The sequence below is a fragment of the Nilaparvata lugens genome, chromosome 5, assembly GCF_014356525.2.
Source record: "Nilaparvata lugens isolate BPH chromosome 5, ASM1435652v1, whole genome shotgun sequence".
NCBI classification, from domain to species: Eukaryota; Metazoa; Arthropoda; class Insecta; order Hemiptera; family Delphacidae; genus Nilaparvata; species Nilaparvata lugens.
Window position 1 is genome coordinate 67002332 of NC_052508.1, and position 21604 is coordinate 67023935.

Below are 21604 nucleotides of genomic sequence, written 5' to 3' on the forward strand. Positions count from 1 at the left end.
TCTGAAGAATATATGGTTATTAAAATAAAAAATACATAAGCTTGAATTAGGGCAACTGAAATTTCAAATAATATTAAAAAAAAATTTATTTGTATTTATATAGTTATCAGATGACAACCAAGAAGATGGCGGACCTGCCGAAAGATCTCGTTGTCACAGTGAGTGATTAATTCATTTATTGTAAAATATCTGACTGCTAGTCGTTTTTTCTAAAAGCAGAAAGTGATTTAATAAATAAAACATCACTTTATAATAACATTATATAACCGAAACATGTTGTAAGTGAACAATTTTAAAAAGGCTATAAGCTACTTGAATTTATATTTTTATTTATATTCAAGAGTATCCCTAACGGAAAAAATTTATATTATTTATATAATCACTGATTGTCTATAGTTTATGGCAAATATTTTTTTCCTTTTGAGGATATCAAAAACTGAGTACAGGCATGTGCGACAAGAACACGCGCATTCTACTTTCCATCAGCTGACGCAGCGCTCCATTTCATTTCATTTAATTTCTTCCTCCTACAAAAGGGGTATATTGATTTGTCAAATTTATACCACAAGAAAATGTGTGCTATCCTTTCATACCTCCAACTTGAGGTTTATAATATTTATTGGATTCTGAATATGCGGCAATTTACAGCAGATCCCTTCTCAATAAAATTTTAAATTTCCTCCCTGATAATTCTTTCAAGTGAAATGGCAACAGGTTGTACATTCGAGTAGGCCTACCTGAGCTCTGTACACCTCGTTCATACATGCTACTCCAGTGCGCATCCCCTCTCAAGTTACTTCTGTATCTGGTCGAGTATCTATGAAATACTTCACCTGTGTTAAATTATTCTTTAATATGTTTTTATGAAGCAGATTGTTTCAAAAATATGAATGCTTGGAAGTGGAAGAATTTCAAGATCTCTGAAGTAGGGCCGACAACTTGTTCTCCTATTATATCTGATTAGTGCCCGGTTGCAGAGTCGTCACATAAATTTAAAATCAGGCATTTAACTTATTTATGAAGCCATAACTCCACTTTTCGTTGCACAGATGTCAAAGTAAACTATAGCTCCCATAAAACTAAAAACGCCCAATTGGACACATGATTTCGTTGCAGAGTCGTCAAAAAGAGCTTATTTATATGTCTCCAATAGCTAAAAACGTTCAATTAAGTTATGGGCCCGAAGTCGTGCTGTTAAATCCAATATGCATTTTAAAGGTTGTGACAGCTTCTTTTTAAAGATGTTTACGAAAAACCATTTATATAAGTAAATTCTTTTTTCTCTCGCTATGTTTTTTCAAGTTGTTTATAACCTCCAAATCGCTAAATATGGTGAGAAATCTTGCCAAAAGCCAAGAGTCGCCATACTGTTTATCAATTTTATATGAGGTATTTTAGGTCTGTTCACAGTGATGTCGATTGAAACTTTCCCCGATGACAAGACATTAGTTGGATAGAAGCATGTACGGAAATGAACGGAAAGAAGTGAATAGAGCTGCAGTGTGACTTATGTATGATGCTAATTCGAGATATAGCTAAATGGGCTTCTGAAAACGACTGTGCGACGTCCAACCATTTATGTCAGTGATTTTAAGCTATATCTCACATAGCTATGTTTGATTTTATGTAACGACTTTGCAACCGGGCATGAATCTCACTGTATCTGTACAAGCAAAGACCTTAAAGATGCATAGACTCACATGCAGCGCTAGTGTCGTACTTGGAATTGAAATCCGCCATTGAGGGGGCAACCCATAAGATTATTACATACCAATGCCACCAATGCCTTTGTGATCTATAGTATTACAAATATTATTTATACAATATCTCGTGCTAAAATACCCCAATGGCGGCCTTCAATTTCAAGTAAGAGCTATCATTGGGAAGGCATAGGCATTGTGGGTCTATATCTCTTTAAGGTCTTTGTGTACAAGTACAGATATAATAAGCATAGCATCAGCTGATGAAAAGAGAAATGCGCGTACTCGTGGCGCGTAAGTCTGTATACACACACAGTGCCATTACTGACGTAAAAGTGTTATCGACTGGAATTTCGATGTCTATGACGAGGAAGACTTGATTTTATACTTGAGCACAAAGTAGGTCAAGGTTCTGAGCACCACAACGAAAATGATTAGAATGTTACAGTCGTACCAATAGGAGGCATCCCGCATGCCGAGGTGTTTGAGGAACTGAGATGGCATTCTGAAGTGGCAGTAGACCTCAGAGCAGTCGAGTTTGGATCTGTCGAAGCCGTAGAGCGAGAGCATACAGCCTTCGAACGCGTAGCGCAGATAGGAGAGGCTGCCCAGCCACTTCATTGTGGACGGAATTGAGTCGAGTGACAGAAAAAAGCCGGAGAACAGGACGCAGGGAATGCATGAGATTGGTCCGAAGTAGGTGCCTGTCTGCAAACACAAATTGAAACAACATTACATCGTCAAAATGCTGTTCATTTGATGTGGACATTCAAGTTACCACAGCAAAACAGTAAGATACAGTACCGTACTGTACGGTACGTATTAAATGAAAACTACCACTTGATATTTTCAAAATAATGAATATTTTGAGAGTGCCATGTGTATACACGTTCAATTCCCACACTTTCCATGACTAACATTTTTGTGCCATCATCGAATTCCAATTTTCTTCTAAATACTCTCTCTGTTGTCAATACATACAGTTATATAAGTATAATAGTACATATAGGTAAGTATATTATAGTTATATGAGTATAACTGTATAAGTAGTATTTATATGAGTGTAAATGCTATTAACAGGAAAAATTCTGAGTGATCCGTGGTCTAGTGGATAGAGTGCTTGCGTAGCAGCACATAGATCCCGGGTTCAAACCCTCTCATTACCAAAAGTTTTTTAACCATATCTCTCCCGTGTTATGGGATGGGCACGTTGAATTGTCGGTCCCGGCTGAAGTATGACAGTCGTAAGGCCCATTGACGGCTTAAATTATATATTCAGGCGGTGGAACCTTCCCGCAAGGGACTCCCCACCAACAAAAGCCATACGAGTTTACTTTTTACAGAAAAAATTGCTCCAAAAATACCAGTTGTTTCAAATGAATGACCCATTTTTAAACAGTCATATTTATTTTAAAGAATGTTGTACATAAACCATACGGTAAGAGTTCTATATGTGCCCTCCTTTTGAGGCACGGACGACATCTGGACTGTAGCCAAATTCATCCCAGACTGTTCGCAAGATGTCTTCTCGTACTGTAGCTACTGCATCAGTTATCCTGGTTTTTATCTCCTCAAGTGCTAAGGGAGGAACGTAAACACGATATTCATCGTTGTTCCTCCCTTAGCACTTGGATATTGCGAGGAGCTAAGAACCAGGATACTGATGCAGTAGCTACAGTCCGAGAAGACATCTTGCGAACAGTCTGGGATGAATTTGGCTACCGTCTAGATGTCGTCCGAGCCTCAAAACGAGGACACATAGAACACTTATAATACAACTCATCATAAACTTGATACTTAAAACTGAATAAGTAGTATTTATATGAGTGTAAATGCTATTAACAGAAAAAATTGCTGCAAAAGTACCAGTTGTTTCAAATGAATGACCCAATTTTACTTTTATGAGTAATTTTTACTTATTGAGTATGTAATTTTTACTTATGTGAGTAATTTGATGTAAAATTTGTTTGTGTACACACCATTTTTCAAAATAAATGTAACTGTTTAAATTTGGGTCATTCTTTCTGAAACACTCGTCGGTATATATATATATATATATAATATATATATATATATATATATATATATATATATATATATATATATATTCGACATTTTTATATAAAAATCTCAATATTTTACTTACTTCTATTGATAGAGCTGTCCCAGTCAAAAGGCCAACACATGATGCCACCAAAGACAGTAAAATGCTCACGAATAAGAACATTGAGAACCGTTCCAAATCCTGTGGCTGATCGGTCATATAGTAGACTATTGACACATAGACTACTGTGAACACCACCTGTAAAATTTGAATAAAATTCATAAGAATAAGAAATTGTCTAGTTTTCAGTTCTTATTATTTATTGATTAATACAATGAGTACATCATCAAAATGATATTTGAATGAGAATCATAGCAGTATTTCATCCTACGATTGCTTTTTCCAAAGCTGTTTCAACTATTAAACTAACTTTCAACTGTTTAACCCAACTAATTCATCTAGATAAACCCGTTTAATCAAAGTATGATCGCATTCATTAAAATGTGTTTGAATTGAGTCAGCTGATGGTTTAAACTAGAATTCAAGTTTAAATTTTTGGAAGAAGCTACTCCTTATCATACTAATTTACTGTTTTCTCATACCAATATTATCAATGCATGATCTAGCCTGAATATAGATACTTTATTCTTTATTGAATAAGTTGAGTACATCATCAAAATGATTGGGAGAGAAAAAATAAGGTAACCTTGTGCTATTCCTCTCCCAAATTCAGATGAGGTTACACATAGTTCAAAAAAGGTTGAGTCTTGTAGTTGTTAACACAAAATGTTCAGTCCTTAATTATTTTCATAAAGTAGATTTTTACATTTAGATGCTTCAAAACCAAACATAGAAGAAATATTTTACATTATTATCACTAAAATAGAACATATTCACATGAAGAAATAATTTTGCAGGACAAAAAACAAACTTTTCAGAAATTTCTCGTCGTTCTCTGTAGAAAATATCACTGGCATTATTCGGTGATAGGATTGAAAATATCAATAAACATAAACTCGATACGGTTATTAGTTTCAGATGGAAACTTTTCGGAATATTAACTTTCAATAGGCTATTATTTGCTGAAGTCAGTGTGGTTCAGTGATTCTACAACAATAATGTTACTATATTAATTTTGTTATACCTATTATAATATATTATATTAAAGATGAAATTTACTAAGATATTGCAATTAATCAAATGTTTATGAATGAATAATTATTATTAAACGAAAATCCAAATTAAATGCTGCTGTAGTCTTCACCTCGAAGACTTCAGCTACTGCAAATATTGACGACAGGGTAAACAGCTGAATGGAAGTTCGATGAGCGCTACTATACAAAAATTATTCATCTTCCCGGACTAAAATAGTTATTTGTGCAACTAGTGCTCAAAGTGACAGTTTGCTGCACCGAAAGAAACGTTTACGCCCGAGCCGTAGGCGAGGGCGGAATGGTTTCTTGAGTGCAGCAGAGGAACTTTGCGCACGTATTTCACATTAAGTTTTTCCTACAGTTACCATTGAATATGAAAAGTGGGTAATTATGGGTAAAATTGCCTGAAATCCATCAAATGTTTTTCTGTGTAATTTTATTATTGATAAAAACCTTAATCCTATAATCCTAAAGTCCTCGTTGTCCTTGGTTATAATATCTAATACTAATAATTAGCGCGTTGTGCTTCGTTGCACCTCTGCTCACTATAGCAGCCACAGCAGTCACTGTTACCAACTTCATTTTGATTTTGCTGCACTGTTGCTCCATATAACCTACTAAGTATTTTGCGTTGCCATGTTGCAAATCTGGAGTGCAAAAAAATTTTTCCCGCACTAGAGCGGAAAAGTGATTCTTTGCGTTCTGTAATCAGTGCAGCAATGGCCACTTTTCAACGTAACTGTAGGAAAAATAATTTTTGAATAGTAGCGCTCATCGAATTTTCATCCAGCTGTTTACCCTGTTCTCAATATTTGCAGTAGCTGAAGTCTTCGGGGTGATTTACAGCATTTAATTTGGATTCTCGTTTAATAATAATTATATTATTATATTTGTTATTAACAGAAGACTCTATTCCTCGTCCTTTTCAAAACCAAATACATTGCATTTCTATATTCTTTTAATTATTTATTCAATAAAGAGTAGTCTGTAGCCAAGATTGAGAGCTGAGAAATGTGAAATTTTAATTAAATCTCATTAGAAGCTAGAAATATATGGATGCTTCTCATTTGATCAATACTGGAAGTTCAACGGGAATATCACATGGAGACAATGTATTCTACTACCAACCTGGAATGGAATGTCAGCCAAAGTTTTCGCCAAATATAATGGGCCAAGTGAGTACCAATTGTTCAGATGCTCTCTTTTATAGACTGTCATCTCCAATGGAACTGTGAATAGTGAAAACACATAATAATTTAAACTGAAATAACAGGTAAACACATCAAAATTTTCACCAGGATTTAGTAGTTAATATATTTATTAATCACCATCATGTTTATTTACCGTCATGGTAAAAATAAAAGTAGGACACTTGTTCATCTTGTTCAGCATGCCGGTGCACCACCTCATATCCACGGAGAAGTTTGGGATTTTCTAGACATTCGCTTTCAACTTCGCTGGATTTTCCATGCAGGGCCAATTGCAAGGCCACCTCGCTCACCGGATTTAACACCGATGGATTTCTTCCTATAGGATTTCATTAAGGATGAGGTTTATGTGCGGTTGCACAAGTTACGCCTGATATGCTGTCTGGTACGAGTGTGGCAATGAGAAATCGATTATCGGTGGGATGTATGTCACATTACCAACGGCTGTCACATCAAACCAAAATAACAACCACACCTTAAACTTGAAGTGTTTTGTAACAAAATGACACCTTTCTCAATTCTGTAAGTAATTTCAATAAATATTTATGTGCTTTCAAAGTTGTGAAGTCCTTTTATAATCACCCTATGTATTATACATCCATAATAGGTTTATAGTATATATTAATGTCCTAATGTAGCTTTTATATAGTCTCATGGAAAATATAAAAAATACCAGAGGCATTCTAGTTAGTTCAGTAACGTACAAAAAATAAAATTACAGAAAAAAAATATTAGAAAATTATGTATTATCCAATTATACCTTAGTTAGCTTATAGCATGTTATTATTGCTCATTTTAATAATTCTTAATTATTAATTAAGAGAGAAAGGGAGAAAAGAAAAAGAAAGAGAGATGGCAAACATACTATTGAAACAAAGACAAAGAGTCACTCAAAAAGTATATGTCCTCAATTTAACTGGTACCTAATTTTTAAAACTCAACATCTTCTTCACATACATCTTCCACTCATGTATTACAAAGTGATTAGAGTGAGGTATTTGAATCTTTTTATTATAAATTATTATTATTAGCCTATATTATTATTATTATTATTATTATTATTATAATTCTTATTTTTATTTCAATGAAAAAAAACCGTTATCATTCATTATACCATTAGATTATGCATTAGATTAATTATTCGTTATTATTCAATATTCTCTATTTTAAAAGTAACTGAGTGTTATTATTATTTTGATATTTGGAACATCTAAATTCCAAAAAATGGTTTGTAAAAATATTTTTGGACAGAAAATTTTGTGGAAATCTAGAAGACACAACCACATTTGCACTTTTAATGTTACCTAAATTTGGGAGAGAAATAGTACAAGGTATTCTTAGTTTTTCTCCCCCAATCTGTGCTCCATTGTAAAAAAAAGATAAACAAAATAAATAAATACGGTACCCAACTTAATTGTTGTAGAGAATGTATAATAATTTTAATTGTTGGATTAGAAGTTATAATAAATGAATTATATTACTCAATTAAATTATTAATTAACTCAATTTTAAAAGATGAAACAATGAAACAATTTCCATGATATTTAACAATTGAAGATAATATATTTCGCCTCCTGTTAGTAGTTTGAACTCAATTGTTGATGAATTGTACAGTTCAGGAGTGAGCCGTAAAGAGATCAACCAGCCGACAAAAACATCCTTTTCTATTAAATTTGACGAAAATTTGAATTTTACCAGAGGATTCATAGTGAAATGAAAATTAAAGGTCAGTCTCTGAGGCTACTTTTAATGGAAATTGACTATAATCTGAATTGTTGATTGTTCATCAATAACATGATAATTTTGCAATTCACAGGAATTTCCTTGGGTGGACATTTTAGAAATTGAATTTATTAAAATCAGAAAATTGTATCAAAATATTTGAGGCTTTAAATAAATTTAACTGTTCAATAAGTTACTGTACTTACATGTTAGAATAGTGGGCATCATGGATGAAAACATAAGAAACATGGCTGTGAAAAATATACAGCCAGCATTGTTGGTGATGTTGCTGGCGTCCTGGCCTTTGTTGAGGTACAGGTAGCCAATTAGAAGTCCGATCGCAAAATGCGATACCAATCTCAGTTGGGTCAGTTGCTGTGTTTGAACAAATGCGAAAATATCAATTAAATAATACCGTTGCATAAAATACTAGTAAGATAAAACTAGAAAAATAAATGAAGATTTTTCACAAAAATATATGAGACTAAGAACCGTATTATGGTACGGTACCGGTAGTGGAGAGTACGGTAAATGATTCAAATTGAAAGATAAAACTTTATTGAATATTGTTTTTGTTGAATGTGTTACTAGGTGATGATTTACCAAAACAAGCATTCAATATATTAGACTAAGAACTGTATTATGGTACGGTACCGGTAGTGGAGAGTACGGTAAATGATTCAAATTGAAAGATAAAACTTTATTGAATATTATTTTTGTTGAATGTGGCACTGAGGTGATGATTTACCAAAACAAGCATTCAATATATTAGACTAAGAACTGTATTATGGTACGGTACCGGTAGTGAAGAGTAGCCTACGGTATATGATTCAATTTGGAAGATAAAACTTTATTGAATATTATTTTTGTTGAATGTGGCACTGAGGTGATGATTTACCAAAACAAGCATTCAATATATTAGACTAAGAACTGTATTATGGTACGGTACCGGTAGTGGAGAGTACGGTAAATGATTCAAATTGAAAGATAAAACTTTATTGAATATTGTTTTTGTTGAATGTGTTACTAGGTGATGATTTACCAAAACAAGCATTCAATATATTAGACTAAGAACTGTATTATGGTACGGTACCGGTAGTGGAGAGTACGGTAAATGATTCAAATTGAAAGATAAAACTTTATTGAATATTGTTTTTGTTGAATGTGTTACTAGGTGATGATTTACCAAAACAAGCATTCAATATATTAGACTAAGAACCGTATTATGGTACGGTACCGGTAGTGGAGAGCACGGTAAATGATTCAAATTGAAAGATAAAACTTTATTGAATATTGTTTTTGTTGAATGTGTTACTAGGTGATGATTTACCAAAACAAGCATTCAATATATTAGACTAAGAACTGTATTATGGTACGGTACCGGTAGTGGAGAGCACGGTAAATGATTCAAATTGAAAGATAAAACTTTATTGAATATTATTTTTGTTGAATGTGTTACTAGGTGATGATTTACCAAAACAAGCATTCAATATATTAGACTAAGAACTGTATTATGGTACGGTACCGGTAGTGGAGAGCACGGTAAATGATTCAAATTGAAAGATAAAACTTTATTGAATATTGTTTTTGTTGAATGTGGCACTGAGGTGATGATTTACCAAAACAAGCATTCAATATTAGACTAAGAACTGTATATGGTACGGTACCGGTAGTGAAGAGTAGCCTACGGTATATGATTCAATTTGGAAGATAAAACTTTATTGAATATTTTTTTGTTGAATGTGTTACTAGGTGATGATTACCAAAACAAGCATTCAATATTAGACTAAGAACTGTATATGGTACGGTACCGGTAGTGAAGAGTAGCCTACGGTATATGATTCAATTTGGAAGATAAAACTTTATTGAATATATTTTTGTTGAATGTGGCACTAGGTGATGATTTACCAAAACAAGCATTCAATATATAGACTAAGAACTGTATATGGTACGGTACCGGTAGTGAAGAGTAGCCTACGGTATATGATTCAATTTGGAAGATAAAACTTTATTGAATATTATTTTTGTTGAATGTGGCACTAGGTGATGATTTACCAAAACAGCATTCAATATATTAGACTAAGAACTGTATATGGTACGGTACCGTAGTGGAGAGTACGGTAATGATTCAAATTGAAGATAAAACTTTATTGAATATTTTTTTGTTGAATGTGTTACTAGGTGATGATTTACCAAAACAAGCATTCAATATATAGACTAAGAACTGTATTATGGTACGGTACCGTAGTGGAGAGTACGGTAATGATTCAAATTGAAAGATAAAACTTATTGAATATTGTTTTTGTTGAATGTGGCACTGAGGTGATGATTACCAAAACAAGCATTCAATATATTAGACTAAGAACCGTATTATGGTACGGTACCGGTAGTGGAGAGTACGGTAATGATTCAAATTGAAAGATAAAACTTTATTGAATATATTTTTGTTGAATGTGCACTGAGGTGATGATTACCAAAACAAGCATTCAATATATTAGACTAAGAACCGTATTATGGTACGGTACGGTAGTGGAGAGTACGGTAATGATTCAAATTGAAGATAAAACTTTATTGAATATATTTTTGTTGAATGTGTTACTAGGTGATGATTTACCAAAACAAGCATTCAATATATTAGACTAAGAACTGTATTATGGTACGGTACCGTAGTGGAGAGTACGGTAATGATTCAAATTGAAAGATAAAACTTTATTGAATATTTTTTTGTTGAATGTGCACTGAGGTGATGATTACCAAAACAAGCATTCAATATATTAGACTAAGAACCGTATTATGGTACGGTACCGGTAGTGAAGAGTAGCCTACGGTATATGATTCAATTTGGAAGATAAAACTTTATTGAATATTGTTTTTGTTGAATGTGTTACTAGGTGATGATTTACCAAAACAAGCATTCAATATATTAGACTAAGAACGTATTATGGTACGGTACGGTAGTGGAGAGTACGGTAATGATTCAAATTGAAAGATAAAACTTTATTGAATATATTTTTGTTGAATGTGGTACTGAGGTGATGATTACCAAAACAAGCATTCAATATATTAGACTAAGAACTGTATATGGTACGGTACCGTAGTGGAGAGTACGGTAAATGATTCAAATTGAAAGATGAAACTTTATTGAATATTATTTTTGTTGAATGTGGCACTAGGTGATGATTTACCAAAACAAGCATTCAATATATAGACTAAGAACTGTATATGGTACGGTACCGGTAGTGGAGAGCACGGTAAATGATTCAAATTGAAGATAAAACTTTATTGAATATGTTTTTGTTGAATGTGGTACTGAGGTGATGATTTACCAAAACAAGCATTCAATATATAGACTAAGAACTGTATATGGTACGGTACCGGTAGTGGAGAGCACGGTAAATGATTCAAATGAAAGATAAAACTTTATTGAATATATTTTTGTTGAATGTGGTACTGAGGTGATGATTTACCAAAACAAGCATTCAATATTAGACTAAGAACTGTATATGGTACGGTACCGTAGTGGAGAGTACGGTAATGATTCAAATTGAAAGATAAAACTTTATTGAATATTATTTTTGTTGAATGTGGCACTAGGTGATGATTTACCAAAACAAGCATTCAATATATTAGACTAAGAACTGTATTATGGTACGGTACGGTAGTGGAGAGTACGGTAATGATTCAAATTGAAGATAAAACTTTATTGAATATTTTTTTGTTGAATGTGCACTGAGGTGATGATTTACCAAAACAAGCATTCAATATTAGACTAAGAACTGTATTATGGTACGGTACGGTAGTGGAGAGCACGGTAAATGATTCAAATTGAAAGATAAAACTTTATTGAATATTATTTTTGTTGAATGTGTTACTAGGTGATGATTTACCAAAACAAGCATTCAATATTAGACTAAGAACTGTATATGGTACGGTACCGGTAGTGAAGAGTAGCCTACGGTATATGAACATGTTAACTAACCTCATCTATGAATGATTGATTATTGACGATTATATTTAATAATCTATAAACTATTATCAACTATTAGGATAAGAAACTCCGAACTTTTTTATATCTGCAGATATAGATAGTTGAAAAAGCTACATTCTTAAGGTCCATAGTGAGGTCCACGTTACAATGGCAGTGTTTGATTAGCAATGGTATTGCTGTCCTTGTCTATCATTCAACAAAGCGCATAGCTTTCTTTTTCTCGCTTCCCTCTGTTGCCTGATCGTCTTTCAACAATGTAGAATTACAATAATTAAATAACAAAATATTTCATCTTAATTATGAAATTATCGAAAATATAATTTCTTGCTTAATAGAATATGATTGATTATTTTAAACGAGAATGAACAGTTAATATTATTTCAATATACCTCTATCAACTACACCTCCTCTACAACTCCTCTACCTCTATCGGATGGGCACGTTAAACTGTCGGTCCCGGCTGAAGTATGACAGTCGTAAGGCCCATTGACGGCTTAAATTATATATTCAGGCGGTGGGACCTTCCCGAAAGGGACTCCCCACCAACAAAAGCCATACGAATTTACTTCTACCTCTGTCAACTACCGTCTATAAAAGGCATTGACAAGACTGAGGATCGGCAACGTTTTTCCCCTATCTTTCTCCACTAACATTATAACGTGAATCAAACTATAAGTTAGTTCCAACACTGTTTTTATAATATCACAAATTCATATTTTTTAGATATTTACCATATTCTGGACTTTTCTGTGAAAGAAGTTGGAGGCAGACTAAAATAATTCACTGTTTAATTTCTGATACTACTCACAAGATCTCTGGAAGTTGAGGTGAATGTCCTTTTCAATAGAATATAGAATTGAAATAAAGCTGATGGTCTCTCACAAACATCAAACTCCCCATCGCTCCTAAGGCGATTGAACGAATTCTCATCTTTTGGAGATAGCTCAAGCTCACTCGATAATACTCTAAATCTTTCACCTAAAACATCATTGATGAAATCTGTAAATTCATTTCTTGGAAATAGATCAAAGAGATTTATTGATTCATACAATATAAGTACATCATCGAAACGATAGGGAGAGAAAAAATAAGGTATAACCTTGTGCTATTCCTTTCCCAAATTTAGATAAGGTTACACATAGCCAGAAACAGTTTAATTCTTGTAGTTGTTCACTTTACAAAATTTTCAGTGCTTAATTATTTCCACAAAGTAGATTTTTAAATTTAGATGCTACAAAACCAAACATAGAAGGAATATTTCATATTATTATCACTAAAATAATAAAATGCTCACAGGATAATATTCCAATAATCTCTAATCTGCAATTAATGATTATCGAGAAACAGTTATTGCTCAAATATGTAAATATCAATTCCTTGGAGATGTCTAGATATTCTATATCTTACACCTGCAATATCATTGATTGAATATGTAAATTCAATTTAATTCAAAATTATTTATCGGTTCTTCAAATACAAGACATCATATACAAAAAAAAGTTCAGCAAGAATATAAGAAACCAATGACCTGCAAGGAAAATCCTGTGCACAGGTGAGAGTTGCCAATACAATTCAATACGAGTAATTAAGAACTTACAAAAGTTGAAGTAAGCAATTATGTAAGAATAAAAGAAGATGATCAATAAGTGGAAGAAGGGTGAAAGGAAGAGAGAAAGAAAGAAAGATAGATGGCAAACATTCTATTGAAACAAAGATAAGAGTCAGCACTCAAAAAAAAAATCCTTAATTTTACTGGTAATTTTCAAAACTCAGCATCTTGAATGAAGTAATAATGTAATAACTCATCACTTATTTCTAAGTATCAATAAATCTGTGGTTTTTGACAATAATTTCTTAGCCTTTTTCATTCAATATGGATAATTACCACAATATCAACTTCTCAACTACACAAAAAACTCAGCATCTTCTTCACATACATCTTCCACATGTATTACAAAGTGATAAGAGTAAGGTATTTGAATAGATTATTTGAATATTTTTATTATTATTAATTTTTTAGATTATTTGTCCTTTTTTGAATAGATTTATTATGTTCATGGTTGATAATGAAACATGATTAGTAAGGAATTTCATGATATTTGACAATATTCTTGTGTTTTAATTGAATTATAGGTATTAAATAATGTAATAGAAATGAAAATAGTCATAGTACACTACTGGATTGATTGATTGATTTACTTATCACATGCCAGGTCTTGAAAAACCTATTGCATTTATAACATTACAACATTGCGAAATTACAAAATGATAATAAATTAATAAATGAAAGATATTATTCTAAATGTACAAAAGGAGAAATAATAAGTAAAATAATTGGAAAATATAAAAGTAAGACAAAAAAAGCATGAACTCATTACAATTATTGAAAAATATAAAGATACAAATGATGAAGAATGGAGAACATTGTTGAAACAAATTAAATAATAATAATACAGTAATAAAAAAGTGAAAGAAAGTTATGATGAAGGAAGAAACATATGATGAAGAAGGATAGGTTGAATGTAAGAGTGAAATAGCTCACCTGAAATAGAATTTTTATTGTTTGGCTGATCAATTTCGTTGATCTTGTCAGATATTCTGTTCTCCTCCTCCTTGAATTTCTCCTTCATGTGCCTTTTTATCTCTTTGGTAAGAATCGGCTGTACCGGTCCATGTTGTCCCATAGCAACTTCAATAACTAAAAAATGGACGAATAACTAAATTTAAATTTACACTATGAACAGAGATATTGTGAAATTTCTCCATATTAAGGTGGAATGAAAACGATGTTGTCAGTTCCACATAATTTATTTGAGCCAAAACTTAAGTTTCAATGCACTAAGTCATCATTTTCAGTGGTCCTTTTTGGTTAGAATAACCAAATAACCTAATCATTTGATTGAACTAACTAAAAAAGACCAATTAAGTTGATGCATCAGTGCATTGAAACTTGAGTTTGGCTCAAAAAATTATGTGGAACTGACAATATTGTTTTCATTTCGATCACCTCAATTTAAATTTATTGCTGGTAAAATATGATAAATGATTTTAATAGTTAATATTATCATGAATAGAGACTATTCAAAGGGAGTCAAGAATAGTAGTAGTAGCGTATAGTGGCATAATATTGGTCTTGGTTTGCAATAATTAGACATATATTCTCATAAGAAACTACCTATGTGAAGTATTGTGACTGTCTGATCATGTCGTGTCTTGTGTTGACTAACTGGTGTGTGCCTAGCCTTAAGGCTGTGCAAAGGCTAAAAATAAACGTTCTACTGGTAATATTTCTCAAAGTTTTTCTATTTGTATATCATCAAGCTATCAAAATGAAAAAGTTTTCTCAGAAAAACATTTTTTTTATCTTTATTTTTTGAGATATGAGAGCCTAAAGTTTAAATTTTTGGGACAGAACATTTCAAATTCGGTGAGAGATAAATCTATGAGATTTAGATAACGAATTCTTCATAGTATTGTTGATTAAATGGAACAAAAATTTTCTGAAAATATCAATTTTTGAGAAAGTTACTGTATTCAAAATTTACCAAAAATAATAACTCAACTAAAAGTTTTTAGTAAATTCAATAACTTTCTCAAAAATCGATATTTTAGAAACATTTTTGTTTTATTCAATCAACAATACCATGAAGAATTCATTATCTAAATCTCATAGATTTATCTCTCACCGAATTTGAAATGTTCTGTCCCAAAAATTTAAACTTTAGGCGCTCATATCTCAAAAAGTAAAGATCGAAAAAAAAGTTTCCTGAGAAAACTTCTTCATTTTGATAGCTTTTTTGATATACAAATAGAAAAACTCTGAAAAATATCACCAGTAGCAAATTTATTTTTAGCCTTTGCACAGCCTTAAAATACGGAGGTTCCCCATATAACACGACATGTTTTATTTGTGTTACATTGGAGTACAGTAGTAGCTCTATCTCGGCCGCGACCTCTATGTCTCTTTCTTATCACTTATAGACTGGTTTTCATTAGAAGAGTTGGTGGTCGAGTAACTGGCATACTAACTCTACCGAGCTAATTCTACTCTACTTACTTGGTCGAGTAACTGTTTTCACTACAATTGAGAATAGTAGGTAAAGTGTGTTGTTTAGTGAACAGAACTTACTTTAAAATATCATGTACTCTACTCTACTCTACTTTGGAAAAGTTATTCAATTTACCAAAAATAACTCAAGTTATTTTTGGTTATTTTTAGTCTTAAAAAATTGATAGTTTCAGAAAATTTTTGTTCTACTAGATCAAAGCTTTGAAAAATATCACAGCCTTAATGAAAGACAAGGATAGCAATACCATTGCTAATCAAACACTGCCATTATAACGTGGACCTCACTATATACAAGACTATTCGTCTGAGTGTAGGGGTGAATAAACCTAAACCCAATAGGAGTACCTATTCCAGTGAAATATGTTCTACATTGCAATGTAGCCGTTGTATTTTCCGTTGTTGGTTATCCATCTTGTTTTCACTATTATTATTAGGCTAGTTGTTGGTTATCCATCTGGCTTCCACTAATATTATTACTATTGTATTATGATAGCTTCAAAGTGAAAAAACACTCACATTCTTTGGTGTGGCGACAACCGTTTCGTGCTGGTGTTGCACATTCTCATTTGTATTTTTCATGGAATAAAGAATATTTGAATTTAGGTATTGCAATGTAGCCTTTCTATTTTCCGTTGTTGGTTACCCATCTTGTTTTCACTATCATTATTACTATTGTATTCTTAGATAACTTCAAAGTGAAAAACCACTCACATTCTTTGGTGTGGCGACAACCGTTTCGTGCTGGTGTTGCACATTCTCATTTGTATTTTTCATGGAATAAAGAATATTTGAATTTAGGTACCTATTGCAATGTAGCCTTTCTATTTTCCGTTGTTGGTTATCCATCTGGCTTCCACTAATATTATTACTATTGTATTCTGATAACTTCAAAGTGAGAAAACACTCACATTCTTTGGTGTGGCGACAACCGTTTCGTGCTGGTGTTGCACATTCTCATTTGTATTTTTCATGGAATAAAGAATATTTGAATTTAGGTTGTAGCCTACTCACCGAAATCTGCCGGATTATGGTAGCTGGGACAGATGAGGCTATGACTAGCGAGGAAGGGCACCAACGAGCGTACAGGGCCCTCATAGATGCAGTGGCCCGGTGCAAGCACGTACAACTGGTCGAACATCTCGAATGTGCGCGCGTTCGGCTGATGTATGGTGCACACTATTGTTCGGCCTCCTTGAGCCAGCAATTTCAGCAGCGCGACGCATTGCACACTCGACGAGCTGTCCAGGCCACTGTCAACAATTAATCACTAATTAACTAAACAATCATTAATCAAAAATTAACCATATATAATCAACGAACTAATATCTAATCACTAATTAACTAATCATCGAATTCTCATTTGCGATTGAATACAGGAAAGGGACATAATTTTCAGAAGTCCTGGACACTGTAACAACAATTAATTGTTGAACCAAAATGTAATCACAAATTAAAGTGCGAGATAAATTACTTTTAACACGGCTCTTTCTCGAAGACGGAGTGGTCCGATGCTCTATCCTCCACTAATCACTCCCACTACCTAGCAGCATTCTCCTTCTTTTGTGTCTGAGTGAGAGAGCATTGTAACGCGACGCGGCAACACTCCCCTCCATCTATTGCTGGCAATGTTCCAAGTAGTGTACTGGTCAGCAGGTATATTGGTTTGTGTATGTTACAGAGATTTTTTCATCACAAGAACATGAAGCAAAATGACACGGCGCATCCAATTGTGCGCAGGATGTCCGTCTGTGTCTATGCTACAAACTGTGGAGGGAGAAATGGGTTTCTCCTCTTCATGTTAAAAGTAATTTATCTCGCACTTTTTTTTAGCTGTATAATCATCGAACTAATATCTTCTTCTTCTTCTTTACATCAAGGATTAGGCTCTTGCCTGTTCCGACTCACAACAGTACAGATCAAATCTATTACAGCACACAGTAAATCTAAAATTAAAATTGTTATTTTTACAATCTCATACAGTAAATCTATAATGAAACTGAAAATTTTTAGCAGCTATCACGTATTATGTTTTCTATTGCCATCTTTTTCTAGGTCTACCTATATCTCTTTTCCCTTTCGGGTGGTAGTTCAGAATCTTCAAGGAAATCCTTTCTGCAGGCATTTGAACTAATATGCAATCACTAATTAACTAATCTACGAATTAAGGCTGTGCAAAGACTAAAAATAAACTTCCTACTGGTGATATTTTTCAAAGGTTTTCGATATGTATATCATCAAGCTATAAAAATGGAAAAGTCTTCTCAGGAAAACATCTTTCTCCCAATCATTACTTTTCGAGATATGAGCGCCTAAAGTTTACATTTTTGGGACAGAACATTTCAAATTCGGTAGGAGATAGATTCATGAGATTCAAAGAATGAATTCTTCATGGTAATTTTGATTAAATAAAACAAAAATTTCCTGAAAGTATTGATTTCTGAGAAAGAGTCGTTATTCAATTCACTAAAAATGACCAAAAATAACTTTCAGTTGAGTTTTTTTTTGTCATTCTTGGGTAATTGAATAACTTTCACGAAAATTGATATTTTCAAAAGATTTTTGTCTTATTCAATCAACAATACTGTGAAGAATTTATCCTCTGAATCTCATGGATTTATCTCTTAACGTACTTGAAATTCTGTCCCAAACATTTAAACTTTAGGCGCTCATGTCTCAAAAAGTCATGATCAGAAAAAAATGTTTTTCTGAGAAAACTTCTTCATTTGGATAGCTTGATGATATACAAATCGAAAAACTTTGAAAAATATCACCGGTAGAGAGTTTATTTTTAGCCTTTGCACAGCCTTAATTGCTCTGTCATTCTGATCGCTGGCCTTCTGGAATTTAGCTCCCTTCTAATAAGTGTGGAATGTAGCCTACTAATGGATGGGGAGTAGTTGATTCAAAGAAGTAGATATTTATATGATACATATTATAAGATTAAGTTTGGTTTGTACCTTGTTGGCTCATCCAGGAACATGACAGGTGGATTGTCCACAAGCTCCACAGCTACAAGCAGTCTCTTTTTCTGACCACCCGACAGATTCTTGCATCGAGTCTCCGTACAGTGGTTAAGTCCCATAGCTGTAAGAATCTCATCTATCTGAAAAGGATCATTTCACAGCATAAGGGAAAGAAACACATTTGACATCTCAGCATATTTTTCTTAAAACCAGTGGCGCCATTTCACCAAATTGTTAGGGGGGGGGGGGCAAAAACCAAGAGGTATGAGGGGTGGGAAGGAATACCCCAAAGGATAGAGGGTCCTGAGCTTTCCCCCATAAATGTTACATTCGAAGATGTTATTGAATGCTTCATTTTTTCCAGTTTTATACAAATATGGTTGAAGTATCAATACAAACATATATACATTATTGGTTATTAAATCATGAAATATTTATTAGAAATATAGGCCTACAAGAGAGGCCCTAAAGTAGGAATACACTAAAACAGATTTCTTAAAAATCATGGAAACAGATACATTTTTCTTTTACAATAACAATTTTATTGAGAATCATATTCTAATTGGGAAATAACTTTCAGTTGGAAAGCTAAAGAAACATTAAGCTGTTCCCATAATTCTCACCAACTCTGTACATACATTTTTGATTGTCTGATTGTGCCCGTTCTTTTGCTTTTCACTGTGACATCTTACAATTTGTTATTTCTCTAGTTGAAATTTATGTAATAACTCACTTATTGTGCCCTGATCAATAATTGTACCCATTCTATATTTTCAAGCTTCAACTATACCACAGAGAAAAATATATTCTTTATCATTCCGTACCCGTATCCATACTTTCAAGGAAATTTTGCTACATTGTTGATACTGTAGAAGGAATTATACTACTGCTGTTTAAAAAAAGTATTAAATCAGTATGAGATTTTAAGGATTCGTGTAGATGAACCCGCATTTTCATTATTTATCTGATCCTTGGGGTAGGGCCTATGCCCCCCCCCTGCCACCCCTAAATTGCGCCCCTGCTAAAAACTCTAGTCAAGTAAATTCTTTCATTAAATTATTTTTACTGGTACTATCATATTATAAACGTGATGAAATAATGACTAACCGATCATTTTTTATATGAAATCTCTGAAAACTTACAATAACTTTTTTCTCCCTGTTGTTGACTGAAGCTCCCAGTTTAAGATTGGCTGAAACCATCATGGCCTCACCTACTGTCAGATAAGGGAGAAGCTCGCCCTTCTGCATGATGTAGCAGCTTAGCTTGCGAAACGAACTGGCATCCATCAGCTGATTGTTCACCAATATTGTTCCCGTCATTCCTTCATTTCTGTAAAAAAATTCAGCTGGTAAATATTCAGCTGGCATAACAATGTACCTAAGATACAAGGTAATAGTGTTCATAAAAAGATGTGCAGTAACAAGTCCAAAACAGCTGGTTGGTGTGACTAAAAATCTATACTTTCTATCTTTTTAATGTTAAATTGATTAACTTTGTATCTTTTTTCTCAAAAAGGGCATTACTTTCAAGTCCAATCGATATATCCTTGTTTTTTCTGGAGTTTCAATACTTTTTGATGACTGGATCTTTCAGAATGCTCGATTTTGTAAGAGCATGCACATCGAATACCTGTTGCTCTCTCATTCATAAACAAACATGCTTTTCCTAGCTCTTTTGTAATTCAATCACTCAATACTAATGTATTCTAGGTTTCATGGTACATAACAATGATTAGTAACTGATAATTCACATAGGTACCGTAATCTCAGATCAATAAGTCCATTTGTTTCTGTACCGTATTTATTGCATTTTTAAATATTTTAATTTGTTTCCATGATGTACTGTAGAAGATTTAGAACGATTCTAAGGTGAAAGGGGTGAAACGCACAAAAATGCGACGAAAGTAGTCTACTTTTGGAGAGCCAATAAGTATAAAACGTATGCCAAAAAGTATGGAACTTTTAAAAATCATATGAATCGTTTCTTAGCAGCTAACCCTTTAAACAAGATTGAAGATTTTCATACATTAGCTAGGAATATTCGGTTATGAGTTGAAAATCAGGTGACATATTATCATAGGTTACTGATAGTGTAACTTACTGATGTAATATATTTGTATTTTGTATCATGTTGTATATATTTGACACTTGTATTGTATCTGAAGACCTCAGATATTGCTGCAATGAAGATTCTATCCATTCTATTAATTATTCTGATATTAATAAAGTGAATGGGGAATGAAATAATATTGTGCGGTCTGAGAATCTAAAGAGGACCAATGTATCAGGACCAATGTATAATACAGGTACATTGTATTCTGATGTACATTAACCCTTTCTATCCCAATTTATGAAAAAACAAGATGAAAAAATTATTCTGGTGTTTTTATGTTTCAAAACACTCTCAAAAATGAGAAAATAATTTTCCCCAAATTTTTCTCACCCTCCAGGGGCCCCTAGGGGTTTGTTGTTTTAAAACAACATTGGGACATTTGGGTCATTTCAAATACGTATAGTAAAATTTTTGGTTTTGCATTAGAAAAATCAATGGTACTTTCATCATGCTTTATTCAAGGAAAGGTGAATGATTTCATTATGGAATCATTCCTAATCAATATTTTTTTCTTGATTTCAACATTATAACAATGAAAGTCATATAATAAAATTCTCAAGAGTAGTAAAATGGATTCTCAAAAATGTGATACACAGAACCAGATTTTGGTGACTAACTTATTTATTATATTCATAACTGAT

At 32.9% G+C, this 21604-nt stretch overlaps 1 protein-coding gene across 1 annotated transcript in view; it reads right to left on the minus strand.

Annotated features, from left to right (window-relative positions):
- Window positions 1–535: 535 nt before the first annotated feature.
- Window positions 536–21604, minus strand: part of LOC111049555 (ATP-binding cassette sub-family G member 4) — an 83301-nt gene continuing 62232 nt past the window's right edge. The window contains exons 5-13 of the mRNA XM_039429121.1: window positions 19991–20180; window positions 18843–18988; window positions 16897–17135; window positions 14359–14514; window positions 12625–12794; window positions 8035–8203; window positions 6027–6127; window positions 3847–4002; window positions 536–2408 (exon numbers count right to left, since the gene is read on the minus strand). Of these exons, the coding sequence (XP_039285055.1) occupies window positions 2061–2408; window positions 3847–4002; window positions 6027–6127; window positions 8035–8203; window positions 12625–12794; window positions 14359–14514; window positions 16897–17135; window positions 18843–18988; window positions 19991–20180 (1675 nt within the window). The 3' untranslated portion in view covers window positions 536–2060. The remainder of the gene's footprint in view (window positions 2409–3846; window positions 4003–6026; window positions 6128–8034; window positions 8204–12624; window positions 12795–14358; window positions 14515–16896; window positions 17136–18842; window positions 18989–19990; window positions 20181–21604) is intronic.